Source organism: Vulpes vulpes, chromosome 6 (genome assembly GCF_048418805.1).
Source record: "Vulpes vulpes isolate BD-2025 chromosome 6, VulVul3, whole genome shotgun sequence".
NCBI classification, from domain to species: Eukaryota; Metazoa; Chordata; class Mammalia; order Carnivora; family Canidae; genus Vulpes; species Vulpes vulpes.
In genome coordinates, this window is record NC_132785.1 from 30606989 (window position 1) to 30623164 (window position 16176).

The 16176-nt window shown below is 33.8% G+C and overlaps 1 protein-coding gene across 29 annotated transcripts in view; it reads right to left on the minus strand.

The window, feature by feature from the left end:
- Window positions 1-16176, minus strand: part of MYCBP2 (MYC binding protein 2) — a 266736-nt gene that overhangs the window by 128475 nt on the left and 122085 nt on the right. For all 29 annotated transcript variants that reach the window (XM_072760790.1, XM_072760789.1, XM_072760784.1 and 26 more), the window contains 7 exons: window positions 12663-12754; window positions 10736-10870; window positions 9530-9613; window positions 8189-8285; window positions 5692-5884; window positions 4827-5101; window positions 1154-1375 (listed from right to left, as the gene is read on the minus strand). In XM_072760790.1, coding sequence (XP_072616891.1) covers window positions 1154-1375; window positions 4827-5101; window positions 5692-5884; window positions 8189-8285; window positions 9530-9613; window positions 10736-10870; window positions 12663-12754 — 1098 coding nt within the window. The remainder of the gene's footprint in view (window positions 1-1153; window positions 1376-4826; window positions 5102-5691; window positions 5885-8188; window positions 8286-9529; window positions 9614-10735; window positions 10871-12662; window positions 12755-16176) is intronic.

The following is a 16176-nucleotide window of genomic DNA, read 5'->3' on the forward strand; positions in this document are numbered from 1 at the left end:
ATTCCAAAAGAAAAACCCATAACTTATCACCTAAGCGTTATTTTCACTTCTCAGTATTCTCTTTCAAAGTTGTATTACATAAATATTACAAAATAAATACACCTTTTGCAGACATAGTTTACACAGTCATCATAGTATACCACAGTCATACCAAAGTATATATACTTTAGTTTCTGATTTTCTAATTTAAAAATGTAAAACAACTTTTTTTTTTTTTTTGAAGATTTTACTATTTGAGAAAGCACAGGGGTGGGGGGGAGAGGGAGGAAGGGTCTCCTCAGAGTCTCACCAGTTTAGGACTTCATAAGAGAAGAAAATTAATTTTTTCCTAATTTTTTACAAATAAATCAGTACCTCAATTCATTCACATTTAATTTCTAGTAAGGCTGAAATTCTTCCCATGCTGCCTTACTCTCTAAAGTCCCTCTTATATTTACCCTTATGATTTCTATGGTAATTCTACAAAGGTATTATATTAATTGCAAATTTTCTTCCCATTCTACTACTGTCCTTCATTCTATTCTATATGTCACATTTTTCTCATAATTTGTGTTGCTTCAGTCAACAGAAAATTGCTACTGTACAATAATTAGAATAACTATTGTACATATTTTACTGCTTCTTTTTGGCTTTCATTTTAAAGAGTACTTCTCATCAACTTGACAGTGTTATATATGGTTTTCTTGTATATTTAATTTTTCTCTATAGTGCTTTCTAATAAACCAGAAACAGTTGGTACTGTGACTACTGTTTTAGAATATTTATTTTAACACACTAACATGTTACGGAAAAAGTTTCAAAAGTTGATTTGTTTCCCTGGAATTCTATCTTGGCAATCTAAAATATTAGAATATAAAAGTTGGCTTATAGTATATGCAACTTTCAATGGTTTGGCAAATAACAAATATATGGGAATTCATAACTCTCAAATTTTTTTATAGGTTAGGTTTCATTCAAAATTAAAAGAATTAGAGAAAAAAATGAGGATTTATAGGTAAACATGAGAAAATTTTCCCCCTAAATTTTAGCTCTTCTTATGAAACACATAGTTATTTGGTAAATGCCAATATTGAAGAATAAGCACCAACTTAAATAGGCCCTCATTTGTGGTTTTATTGCTTTGGTATAAAAGATACTTCAGTAAAACACCCACCTGGCTGAGTTTTTCCATATGTGATACCAAAAGGGGAAACCGGTGAACTAGTGTTGAATCATTCTCTGTGCTAACTTGTTTAACAATTGATCGTAGTAGTACCTCTCCATCATATGCAATAGGGAAGATAGAAGTCAGCTTCACAGAAGTGTGGCAGAGAGCTGACATAACAGCTGCAAGCAATCGGCTACTTGAGGTCTTGAAGTTTGCTTCTTGGATATCCTTTTAAAAACAGAAATATGCACCACCAAAGAAATATGGCATCAGTATAATCCATATTTTAGGTTATATAAAAGGTAAACAACCTTTAAAATTATACCAAAATTTTATAGCATTAATGGTTGTGTTATGGAATTTAATTATATCAATTCTTTTAAACACAATTGTTTAAGTTACTACCCAATGAAGATGGAGAATTAAATATTGTCAAGAAAAATCAGTCTCCTATTCTTCAATCAACAACTTTATATATCCCTAGAATCACAGTCCTCTTTAGCACTATGCTTAATGAACAATATTGAAAAGCCCCAATCGGTATATATCTAAGTCATGTCCAAAATAACAGGCACTGAAACTACTTTCTTCAAATAATAACTGATTTAAATTGTAATTCTGTACTACTATAACATTTCACTAATGTTAATGCACATAATGAATAGCTACTATAATTAACATCTCATGAAGGTCACAAAATTATGTCATCACATTTTATGGTTTATTCAGAAAAATGAATAGCATAGTTACAAAACTTTTAATTTATTTGAGAGAGAGAGAGAATGAGAGAGCGAGCGAGCAGGAGCGGGGAAAGTAGCAAAGGGAGAAGGAGAAGCAGACTCCCTGCTGTGCAGGGAGCCCCATGCAGGACTTGATCCCAGGACTCTGAGATCCAAACCTGAGCCAAAGGCAGATGCTTAACAGACAGAGCCACTCAAGCACCCTAGATTCTTAACAAAATTTATCAAGTTAGGATATCCTAAATCACAAAAACCGTGTACACACAGTTCATCAAACATCTGTGTTACAAATTCAGGCTAAAAGTAACATCCTATATGTTAAACCAACATTTGTTAAAGTTAAGTCTGTCTATAACCTGTTCAGTGGCAAAGAAAACAGCCATATGAGAATGGACAGGTTGAGAGTAAGTTGTGCATTTGTCCAGGCAATAATCTTGCTCCAGGAAACTGGTAAAATACACTACTCTGTTGTAGAACATGGATGAACCTGGAGGACATTATAATGAGGGCAATAAGCCACTCACAAACAGACAAAATATTGCACGATTCCACTTATATGAGGTATCTAAAATAGTCAAACTCACAGAAGCAGAGAATAGAATGGTTGGGACGAGGGGGAAAGGGGGAGTTGGATGTTAAATGGGTATACAGTTTCAGTTATGAAAGATAAGTAAGCACTAGTGATCTGCTGTACAACACTGTACCTGTACTTAATAATATATTATATGCTCAAAATGTGTTAAGGGATAGCTCTCATGTTAAGTGTTTTTGCCACAATGAAATACATTTTTTTACACCAAGAATAAATTCAGTATGTAAACAGCTTTACAAATAGTAATAATAAAATAAAAACAAAGTTGCCTACCCAGATGTCATCACTGAAATACCTTTCAAATAGGCTAGGATGCTTTGGTGATGACAGTGAACTTTCTTAGGGGGGAGAAGGGCCAGAACTTCCACTACAATGCTGAACATAAGTGGTGAGAACGGTCACCTTGTGCCTCGTTCCTGAACTTAGGGAAATATTCAATATTTCACCATTAAGTATGAGAGTAATTACAAATTTTTTAATTTATATTTTTCTTTTATCCTTTATAATCCTAGATTGAAGAAGTTTCCTTAAATCCTAGTTTGCTGAGAAGTTTTCATCACTGAAAAAAGTGCTGATTTTGTCAAAACAAAATTTTCATTATCTATTGAGAAGATTATACCATTTTCCCCGTTTATTCAGTTAATATGATTAATTACTTTGATTTTTGGACACTAAACTTGCATTTCTAAGAAATGCATTTCTAAGAAAAACCCTACTGGGTATGACATATTTTTTTTATATTACTGGATTTGATTTGATGATGTTATTAAGAGATTTTATATCTACGTTTGAGTAATGATTGTACTAATTTTTTCTTTTAAAGCCTTAGGCAGGTTTTGGTATCAGGATAAGGCTTACTTGACAAGGCTAGTTGGGAAAGGTCTCCTATATTTTCTGAAAAAATCTGTAAAAGATTGATGTTATTTCTTTCTTATAAGTTTAATAGAATTCACCAATGACAGTTTTCTGGGTTAGGAGTTTTCTTTGTGGGAAAGTTTTTGATAATGAAGTCAATTTTTTAATGGATATAAGGAAATTCAGATTTTTCTATTTCTTATTGTGCTAGTTTTGCTTAAGATGTGTTTTTCAAGACATCTGGTCTACTTTAACTGAAGTTACAAGTTTCTAACAGAAAGTTGTTTATAATATTCCCTTATCATTTTAACGTTGTTGGATCTACAGTGATGTTCCCTGTTTTCAATCCTGTTCATGGTAGTTTATGTTTTTTCTTTATCTCTTGTCTCTAATCAGACTTGGTTTTAATTTCAAAGAACCAACTCTCGACTTTGTCAATTTTCTCTATTTTTACTTTACTGGTTTCTGCTCTTTATTATTTTCTTCCTACTTTGGATCTGCTAATTCTTTCTGATTTCTTTAGGTGAAACGTAGATCACTGATTTTAAATCTTTTTTCATTGCTATTAAAAGCACAAACTTTTACATCTCACAAATTTTGATGTTATGCTTTTATCTTTCAGTGTAAAATAGTTTCCAATTTCCTATGGATTTCTATGTTGACTCATTGATTACTTAGAAGTGTTATCTATTTTCCACATATTCACTGCCTTTCTCAATATATTTTGCTATTGCTTTATTTAGTTCAGTTGTCTGAAACTCTTTAATTTTAATCTTTTGAAATTTACTAAGACTTGTTTTATTGCCTAGCATATGATCTACCTTTTTGATGAAAATAACATGTATTCTGCACTTGAACATTCTGTTTTATAACTGTCAGTGAAGTCAACGTGGTTGACAGTGTTGTTCAGATCTTCTATTTTTCTACTGAATTTTTGGTATAGTTGTTCTACTAATTACTGAAAGAGGAGCACTGAAGTCTCCTAGTATCATTGTGAATTTGTCTATTTCTCCCTCTAATTCTGTCAGTTTTTTGCCTCAAGTATTTTGAAACTGATTTGGAGCATTCACATTTATGAGGCTTGCAGTTTTCTCATAAATGAATGATGTTATTAGCAAGCAAGTTCACTCACAGCTCTCCCTCTTGACCATTCTGCAGATATGGGGGCAGCAGGAGCTGTGCTTCTGGTGCTAATCTTGCTCTTACATCCTCACTCACAGTTGTTCTTGTTCTCTTACATACACACGCCCACCCACAAATTCAAAGAGCAAAATCAGCAGCCGTACAATGTGCCTGCCAATTTTATAACTAAAAATGATAAATGAAGCAGAAAAAAAAATGTCCTTCAACTTTGTTGTTTAAGTCACACATACCAAGCCAATGTCCTAATTTACCTTTTATAAAATTAAGAAGATTGAGGCTACAGCATTTTCTTGAAGAATATTAAGTAATATATTATATTTTCAACAAAAATTTTACAAACTTAAATTACCTGATCCAAACAATTCAGCAGATCACAAAGGCAAGCCCACTGTAAGGCAGGAGTTGGGTAGAAAGAATGAAAACAGGCAGTAAAGGTATTATGACACTCCTGAAGAACAGCTTCTAGGAGACTCAAAGGTTGACTGAGATATCCTTGAGGATCATTATCCAACTTCACCATGCAGTGATCGACTCCTTCTGATAAAATTTTTCTTAACAAAGTTCTGGTTTTTCCAATACATTCTGCTAATTTGCTAGTTTCTTCCACAACTGCTTTTCCTGTAGCTTTGTGGGAACAAAGCAGATTGCTAATTAACTAGAGTAATAATAAATATGCAATAATAAATATGCAATATAAAAATATTTTTACTAGATTAAAAATAAATATTCAAGTAATTTCTTATACAGCTAAAGATCACAAATACTCATAACCTAGAGATGAAACAATTTAGAGATTAAAGGAGGTCCAAAATTATTTCTTTTAAAAATCTAAGTAGGGCAAAACCAAAAAAAAAAAAACAAAAACCCACAACCAAAACCAAACCAAAACAAAAAACCCCCGAAACATTGGTTTCAGTACTTAAGTTCAAATGAGTTGTTCAAAAAATTTCTAGTTGATCAAATCTGCTGAAAATATTTCATATTATAGTTATGCTTTAGTCTAACATAACTTTTTGTTAACAACATAACACGTAATCTGTTTTATTCTTTGTAAGTAAATACATAAAGGTCATGGCAAGCTGACTTTCTCCCCTCCTTTTGGCAGAAAATTAAAGGCAGGTGGGGATCTTTAACTCTTGGTTATCCCTATATAGACTTTCCCAATGTGTCAAATATTTTCTCCCTAAAGTAATTTAAAAACATGCTTTTTATACCTGATACTGGATAAATTTCACAGGTATAGACACGCAATAACCTCAGACAACAGGTACCCACAAAGCGCAGCCTTTCTAGATCTAGAAGTGTAGCTGTGAATTGAAATCCTTTTAATCCTCTAAGTTCTTCAACTCCTAAGACCAAGGTGGTCCAGCTCCAGTGAAGAATACTCAACAATGACTCAAAACATTCCTAATCCAGAATATGAAAAAACAGATAACAATTAGTTCAAATCATACCATAGGTTCAATCAAATGGAAAAACAACATTCAATTTCAAGACTTTATTTGAACTTCTTTACTGAGTTTTGATTAGCCCAAATAATGGATATTCTATTAGTTCATTTATCAAATTACCATGAGGAGTATCTCTGAAGCTTGACAAAAAAGGTAGGTAGTCATGTATAAAAACAACATCCTATAGTATTTGCCTATTTATTTTTATAAAGATTCATTTATTTATTTGAGAGAGAGAAAGAGAGTGTGCGAGCAAGTGGGGCTAGGGGCAGAGGAAGAGAATCTCAAGCAGATTCTACATTTAGCATGGAGCCCGATTCAGGGCTGGATCTCATGACCTGTAAGATTATGACCTGAGCTGAAACCAAGAACCAGAGGTTTAAACAAAAGAGCCACTCAGGTGTTCCAATATTTGCCTATCTAAAAATAAAATTTTTAATTTTTTCTGCTACCAATCTATATAATTTATCATGTAAGTGAGCAAGGGAAAAAATTAAAAACATTTACTGGAAAGTAAAATTAAACTCTACCCTGTTACCACAGTATTATATAGGTAAGTCAAAAGTATTTAAAACACTTTAATAATTTTTAATATAATAAAGTGTTTTACTTAGTATTTGGTATCAGTGACAGTACAAATAACTTATTTTATGTCTACATATTAAGTTTACCATACAGACTATAGCCAACCTTTGATAAACAAGTTAATAGGTGATAAAAATACTAGATGATTGCAAAGCAAAGCAATCATTCCCTAATAACTACTAAATTCCAGTCCTCTGATATAGTAACACCAAGAGTAAGAGTTTACAGTTTAGCTTTTTAAAGAAATAGTTTCATGTATTTCTTATATAAAGATAACAATTGCCTAACGACCACAAAACCACTTAGACATAAATATCAAAACATTACTAAGCACAGAAAAAGAGATCACTGAAAAAGACACACAGAGTCAAGACACTTATTTGGATTAAAAAATATCAAGCTGCTCTTCATAGTTAAAGGATGCCAAGATACCAAGGAGACAAAGTTCTTGGAATCTCTAGTTGTAAGCACTATCTCTACATACTATCACAGATCTTTTGTTAGGTCATTTGGTATGATATATCAAAATTTAAATCTGCACACTTCCAGTAGAAATATTCACATAAGTATGTAAGTAATCAAAAATGCACATGTAGGAACATAATAGTCCTTTGATATGTATAGCATTGACTAAATTTTAAGAGTACAACTATTCTATGGGACGCTATGCAAATACAAAAAGATTAACACAGGGCCAAATATACCTCTAACATGAATTACGTCCTTAGTACTACGAGAATTTTAAAAAAAGGAGGTGCGAAGCTTTATCATTACAAACAATCAAGGAGGCTGCATAGCATACTGTATATATAGACTAAAAAGTTTGCATATGTATAAAAAATGGTCTGGAAGAATATACATCAAAATGTAACAGAGTGATGGGGAAAGAATTTTGGTATACTGCTAATATAGTTCTATCCCTACTCCACCCTCTGTGCTCAACCAGGAATGTATATTAATCTTGTGAATTGAAAAACTAACTTTAAAAAAAAGCATTCTTCCTATGTATCTTATGAATATGAGAGTCCCACCAACTACATTAATAAATCACACTCTTATAGTGCCTTACAATTTAAAAAGCATTTTTTTATCCCTTAGAAATTCATAAGGATGCTATCACACAGTTTATTCAGATAACTGGCATAAGAATGCTCAACTAAGAAATGAAAGAACAAGAACAAGAAGTTAACATAGACTTCCTGGGCAGACCATGATCTCTCAATTACATCATGTTGGCTTTCCATTCTATACTGGTAACACCAATAATGTAGCATATCTTTAAATGTAGAATGTGGATGGTCAAGTAGTTCAAAAGAGTCCTTAGTCAGATAAACAACTCTTCTATTTAGTACCTCAAGCATTAGACTAGCACTTTTTGTAATATCAGCCTTAACTTTTTAACTCCTTCAGCATATGGATTCATACATGATTTACTAGAAAACCCACCAGTTACATCAGTTCACGCTAAAGTCCACGTTAAAGTCAGCCAACATTTCTATTTTCCCATCACTTAAAGGACATACTCTTTGGCCAGGGATATCAGTGCAGATACAAAAACAAATCTGAGTTCATAAAACCATACTGAGATAAACTCTTAGAAGAGTGGCCAAATGTTAAAATTCAAAATGAAATGGAGCCCTGGACAAAAAACCTAAAATTTTAAAAAATGGCTTACCACTGAGACAGTTCTTGCAAAAGATCGCTTTAAAATGTGTACAGGTTCACTGGTTTGCTGTTTGCCTTTTGAGGCACTGCCATCACTGGTTGGAAGTCTGAAGGTAGTAGAGACACATAAATTTGTTGGAAAGTCCAACAACATTTTTCTTTTCAAACTATACAGTTTTGCAATAGCAAAATATGCTATTCAATATAGGTGCTATATTACTAAAATTATTCAACCAGTGTACCCAGGAGTAGCTCAAGCAACGTGCTATGTTTATAATGTTACATGTTACAAGTATTAATTATAATAAATTGCATAAAAAAACCCAAAAATTTCTTGGGAAAAATTAGACTTATACCACTTAGATTCTCAAAGGAATTAGTAGGGAAGAGAGACATGAGAGACAGTCACTATTCTACAGGTATTTCTTTAGAATTTTACTACTCATAGAATGACATTTTTTAGTAAGGTTTATATCTATTTGAATTCTTCATTCTAAATATTATTGCAGTAATCTACGAGAAATAGATGGACACATAGTCATATGCTTCCATAAATGTCTCAAATTACCATGTCTTTCATTACCATGAAGTAATTAAAGTTCTTAAATAACATTATTAACATAATAAATATCACTTGGACAAATTATTATTTGATAGTTCAATTAAAGGAAAAAATGTTCAGCAGTAAAGGATTTTCTCTACTTTTTTAAAGATGTATTTATTTATTTTAGAGTGAGAGAGAGTAAGAGAAAGTAAGTTGCAGGGAGGGGAAAGAGACAGGGAGAGAGAGTTACAAGTAGACTTGGTGCAGAGCGTAGATCCCGACACAAGGCTTGATCCTACTACCCTGAGATCAGGACCTGAGCCAACACCAAGAACTGGATGCTCAATTGACTGTGCCAACCAAGTGCCCCCAGCAGTAAGGGATTTTCTAATTCATTCCATCATAGCACGAACAGGAAACATAAGACTTCAGTAAATCAATCAGGACTGCATCTAATGTCCCCACCTAACACTCCAAATTCATTGCTCTAACACATATTTTTGTTACTTTATAATATTCTGAAATGGGTATGAAAATCCACAAATTGAAAAATAAGTTATTAAAATACTGTTAATGGTATAATACAATCTGAGTCATGAGGTAAAATTTAAAGTTAAGCTTGATGTAGAAAATGTTTTAAAATATGTGAAATATTAAATGTTTTCATTAGTAGTAGCTATATTTCTACTGGTATATTATAACTTGCTGAATGCTTCAAATAATTTCTCTCATGTCATATTTTATAGTATCCTAGCTCATTAAACAAAGGAATAAATCATATTAATTTACTGTAAATATGCTAAATACCTGTATAATAATTGAGGTATCTGACCAGCATTAACATCTGTACCATTATTTGATTTCTTTGAACTCTTAAATTGGAAAACCACCCTAAGAAGAGAAAAAATAACAATGATACCAAAAAAACATGATTCAAGATCTATGAAAAAAAAAAAAAAGAAATTTGACAATCACATTTTCAAATCCTATGTAAAAGAACTGAGATTTGTTCTTTAAGGAAAAACACAAATAAAAAGGAATTGTTTTTATTTTGTTCAAACTCTCAATGGCTTAATGAATAAAATTAAGGAATTAAGCCTGATCAAGAACTCCTGGATAAGCTGCTGTTCTGCCCCTCTCTCATCCCCACAGCTCAACTTTAACTAGAACTATAAGATTTTAACAAAATATTTCATCTTACAGTTTAAACTCTGCTCAACCATACACATGGTAAGTTTTAGCTTCAAAGTGCTGGGATATTCCAAAGCTCAGTGAACTGCATGTGGAATCACACAGTCCAGAATCAAAAGCAGTCTCCCCAGTGCTAGGACACAGTCTTAGAGTAAGTTTGAAAGCAAAATTTTACAGCAGGTTTAATTTTTCTACAGCGTTCTACTTGAACATTCAGGAACAGAGTTTCCCTCATTAATGAGTCTGATCTGGTTTTGGTAAGCTTTGTTATGAAATGAACTATTTGAAATATATTATTACATAACTTATACTCATTTCAAATAGTTTATGCTCAAGAAAAGTAAGGAGTAAATTGAATTTCTCTTCTAAATGATGGCCCTTTCAAATACACGAATCCAGAGTACTGAGAATAAAGGCTGGACTTAGAGTCAAGAGGTTCCAGGTCCAGATTTCATTCCCCCACACAGCAGTGATTTGATGTGCAGCAAATCACTTTACCCTCCTGTCTCTATTCCTGAGTGGAAAATGGAGCTAAGAAAGCCTCACAAAATTGCTGAGGGCATCAAATGAGAATATAGATGTGAACAACGTAACACCCAGAAATACATACAAATGACAAACTACAAAAGCAAAGAACAGCAGTCTCTCATTGTTTTGTCTAGACCTTCATTTGGCATGAGACAGCATAAATTTAATATTTGGCAGTCATAGTACATTCTAGACTGACATTTTTATCTTCCTGAAAGATCTCTGAGCTTCTAAAACAATATTCTACTATCGAAAATAAGAGTTGCTTTAGTAATACTTAAACATTTTGCTTACCCATCATCTGTGGTAATAGAAGCTTGTCCATGAGATCCACAGTCACTACTAGGTCCAGACACTCGAGCCCATGCTACATACCACCAACCAGCTTGCAAGAGAACTGGTTCATCAAACATCATTGCATATTTTTCTCTGACAGAAAAATTAGTGAGTCAAAGACAATGCCTTTGTACTTCTCTGTTTTATGTATTTATTTGTTTTAAATTCTTTATAAACAAAATGTGAAAATCATTGTGTGAGATTCTTATTGAACATCATTAAAAACCTTCTATTTAAAAGTTTGAAAAAAATTTAAAAATTCTTGTTACAAACAATTTGTGTCATGGTGATGGCACTCTTCACCTTGAATTCTAAAATTTGCTTAAATGTTATAAAACTCTCATATTAAAATAACACAAAAATGTTTTTAAATTATTGTTAAAAAAACAAACACCCATTCCAGTTTAGTTGGAAAATGAAGATGCTGCCTAGATCACAGAATAGTTCTGAGGACTGAGCAAATTCAGATAAAGTATTTGGAGCTGTGCTTGTCACATAATAACCACACAAAAAATTTTTACTGAAACAGAAGGAGAAAAATCTTGTATACATATGGAGATCTGATAGATATACACAAGTTATAAAGTTTTAGGTAATAGAATATAGTGATTTTAGCTGGGATAGAGAAAAAAATTAAGGGTATTTGAGGATGGGAATAAATTCACACTGAAGAGGTACAAAAGTACAAAACAGGACTTGAAAATGACAAGATGTCCAGTTAGGTTAAAGTATGAAGACAGATTTAAAAATGTGGTAGGTAAAAAGTTAAAAAAGATGTTGTAAAACATCTTGTTGTAAAGTCCTTGGCTTTGTTAATAGAGAAATGAATAAAATCTAGATGATTCTCCATATGTGAAAACAGTATATTTTTGACTCATAATCATATGCTCAAATGGAAACACTAAATGATAATGGCATCTTAAGGCTTTGTTAAAAATTAATCGATTATTTCTCCTAAAATCTTTCTAATCTTCATTTGTATATTACATAGAAAATAACTAAAATAGTATCTCCTAATACTAATGAATGTTTATAGAGAAAAAAATAGTCAAAATTTTCTTTAGGTTTACTATTTCATTCTCAAAAGTATTTATGTTAAAAGCAAACTCAATGCCTTGCTACTATTTTCAGTAAACACATTATCACTAGCAAAAAGTTTATGCATAACACATAAAGTTTTAATACGGTTATTACTGGGAAGTACAGTGTACTATTATTATTATATGAGGTTCAATTTATTTTTTCTCATCATAATGTTCCCTAATTCAAATCACTAACTTGTCATAACATACTGTTGGAGATTATTCTTGGGATTACACAGAGAAGGCTGATAAAATCTAATTCTCTTCTTACTTTTAATGAAGCTTTATAAATAAACATCCAGATTCTGGTAACCTCCTAAGGGGTTTCAGTAAAAGCTGACCATCTACCGAAGTGTGTTATAACCAAGCACATACTATGGGCATGGTGTCAGGACACACAAGTGATCTGAATTATGGCCCTTTATGACTATTCAGTTCTGTATACATAGTGCTACAGGTAGTAAATAATTATATGAGATTACTAAAAAGCTAGCACAGTAGGTGTTCTCTAAGTGATGCATGAAAACCAAAGCGTACAAAATATACATATTTTTTCATCTTCGATGGAGAAACAATTTATCTTATAGACAAATATAGATACTATTAGTTTTAATGCAGCCCCGTTAATTGCAACACTAATTAAAAAATTATTTTTTTAGTTGTATACTAATACACAACTTAATTTCTCAAGCATCTGATCACAGATTATTTAAAACATCCTTTTTATGTCTCTTCACTTACTATGAATTTTTCATAGTAAGTGTATGAGGACTCAGAATTCTGAGTAATGAGAAAATCTTTACCTGGCAGCACAGTCATAAGCCAACACATCAGTCTCTGCAAGAAGGTCTCCATCGGTTTCATGATCTCCTCCATCAGGACCCAACTCGAACAGCTGGGGAAAGGAGAAAAACACATCATGTCAAATCATTCACTCATGCAAACCTGCTGAATAACATGTTTATAATTTTGATGTTTCCAATAATACGCTGGACACTGAAGAATGTAAAAACCGTAATGCCTGCTTTTTTAATGTTAAATACACAAACCTATATATTTAAATTAGGAAACTTACGGTCTATCTAAATCTGTTTTCCTTATTTATATATTCGTCTATTTATAGCAAATGCTCCAATTTGTTCTGTACCAAATATAAATATCTGAAGGAGGTGAGAGAACTCAATCAATGCATTTTATCTAAGTGAGCTTTCAAATGAGGAAGAATTTTGTTTCAACACTTATAAGCTGTGAGATCTGGGATCCAGTTTCTTCATCCATAAAAGAAAGATGACTACTAACAACACCTACTTCATAGTAATTGTGAGAATTACATGAAGTAATACTTATGAAACACTTAGAAAAATACCCTGAAATAAAGGCTACAAAAATGTTAGCTATGGAGAGAGAGAGGAATAGCAGAAGATAAGGATCCTTAAAAACATAGGTAACAAAAAGTAGCTCAAAGAAATACAGCACAGGAAAAGGAGAGATGAAGAATATGAAAGAAAATGGTCATAAAACAAGAAGAGGACCAGACAGTCTGGGAAAAGGATAAGATAGAAGACATCAAAGAGGAAAAGTGATGAAATTAAGTGAAAATAAGGGAGAATTATCAGGAAGAGATCTTTTTTCTTTTTTTTTTTTTAAATTTTTTTTTTAATTTTTATTTATTTATGATAGTCACAGAGAGATAGAGAGAGAGGCAGAGACACAGGCAGAGGGAGAAGCAGGCTCCATGCACCGGGAGCCCGACGTGGGATTCGATCCCGGGTCTCCAGGATCGCGCCCTGGGCCAAAGGCAGGCGCCAAACCGCTGCGCCACCCAGGGATCCCGAGATCTTTTTTCTTTAAAAATGGACCAATACATATAAAGACCCTTATTTCTCTGGAGAATTATAGTAGGTGAACTGCAAAAAAGGCAGATAAAACACTAAGGAAGAAGAGAAGGAAGCATTAAAATTTACTGGACTATTTCTATGTTAGATGTCTCATTTTTTCAATTATATGCTAATGATTTGAAAATCTATCCCCAGCTCAGATCTTGTTCTTAACAGTCACTGCATTCCCTCACCCCTCACCAGTTGGATCTCACTAGTTCTAAAGGGACTCACTCCCCTTACCCCTGCTTGCACTGTTCTGATTAATGGGACTATCACTTACCTATTCACTCAGATAAAAAACGGGGAATAATCCTTTTTTCTGTATCTTTCTGCCATTAGTACATCTATTCTACTGCTGGTACCAAAGCTTGTCAGTTCAAGCATGCTGTTACTAGCTAGAACTCATCAGTCTTATCTTTAATCTCTCTTTGCTCTGGTCCATATTCCATAAAACTGAGGGGTTTTGTTTTTAATGATCCTAGTACTCTTTTTAAAATGAATATCTGATTAGAATACTTCTTTAATTTACAATCCTTCAATGGTTTCTCATTTCCTTCTTTGTAACAAGACATAAAGGTCCTTAATGAGTCCCCCCTAACCTGGCTCCCCTGCTTATATTCAACAAGTATTTCTCAACACATACTGTGTGCCAGGCACAATTCTAGACAATACGCATACAGGTATGAACACCACAACAAAAAAATGGGGGCTACTGGAAGTTAAGTTGTGGTAAGGCAGAGGATTTAGTTTTAATTTTTTTTTATTTATTTATTTATGATAGTCACAGAGAGAGAGAGAGAGAGAGAGGCAGAGACACAGGCAGAGGGAGAAGCAGGCTCCATGCACCAGGAGCCTGATGTGGGATTCAATCCCGGGTCTCCAGGATCGCGCCCTGGGCCAAAGGCAGGCGCCAAACCGCTGCGCCACCCAGGGATCCCGAGGATTTAGTTTTAAATGGGTTCACCAGAGAGTCAAGATAATGAGAAAGTGATCACACAGGTATTGAAGTAAAGCGCTGTAGTCAGACGGAGTAGCCAATGCAAAAGTCTTGAGGTTTGACTATGCCTGGCTTGCTTGTTCCTCAACCTAATATAAGGCAACACTATAGGAATCTGAACAGAAAGGAGTGGCATACTCTGGTGTACATTTTAAGAAAATCTCTGCTGTATTGTGAATAGACAAAAGGGGAACAAGGACAGAAGCATAATACAAGTTGGGAGACTACCGTTATAAATAAGGTGAGAATGGCTATGGTTTAGACCGACTTGGTACTAGGGACAGTTTTTAGAATTCATTAGATCCTGGATTTATTTCCAAAGTGCAGCCAATAGTGTTTGCTGCTGAAGGGGATGTAGGGTGTGACAGAGGGAAGGCAATGATGACTCCAAGATTTTTGGCTTAAGTAGCTAGAAGAATAAAGTTAACTCTATTCTCAGTCAGTTAGCTGGGACGGGGAAAATATGAGAACAGCAGGTTTAGAAAGATCACCAGAAGCCTAGTGTTGAATATGTTATATCCGAAATGCCTATTAGCTATCCAAACGGAGAAGTGAAGTAGGCAGCTGTATAAATGACTTTGGAGGTTTAGTAGTAAGAGGAAAAAGTGCTTAAAGCCATATGGCTGGACCACTATGGGGATAAGCAGACTTTTAAAAGTGTCCAAGAATACTGAGTTCTGGCACTCCAACATGCAGAGGTTAGGAAGATGACTAATAGGCAACCTGAGACTTAGAAGAGCAGTCAGTGACACAGAAGGAAACCAAGTGTGGTGTCTAGGGAGTCAAATGAAGACAGTATTTAAAAGAATGGGTTCACAGGATTAAATTATGTCAACTGGTTAAGGAAGATGAAGACTGAGACTTGACTGCTGGCTTCAGCAATAGGAAGTCACTCACACCTTTGACAACAGCAGTTTTGGTAGGTTGGTGGGGCACAAACCTGATTAGTGTAGGTTCAAGAAGGAATGGGAAGAGAGAGAATGGAAATAGAAAGTATAGAAAGTTAAGAATATGTACAGAGCCTAGCTAGGTGGCTAGTCCAAGACAAGTACACAAATACTTTTGCCCAGAGTAGTTAGTAGTGAAGAGTCTTCTAGCAGGATGAAAGAGATAACAGAGGACCCATCAAGAAAGATGTCTAGGTTTCTGCCTTAGGGTAATAAGCATATGGTGGATGGTACTACTCAAGAGATGAACCACTGGAAGAGAACCAGGTCCTGAGAAAGAGCATGAATTCATTTGCAATATAAAGACCAACAACCGTCAGGCCTTTAAAGCCCTTACATGAAAATGGGTCAAAGAAGCAGTCTGAGCTGGAGATCTAAATTTGGGCATCATGGTATGCTGACAGCTATTTAAAACTTCAGGCTTAGAAGAAAATACAAAGTGAAAAAACAGGGGCTAAAGCTGGGCCTAAAAGAACTCTCAACATCTAGTAGC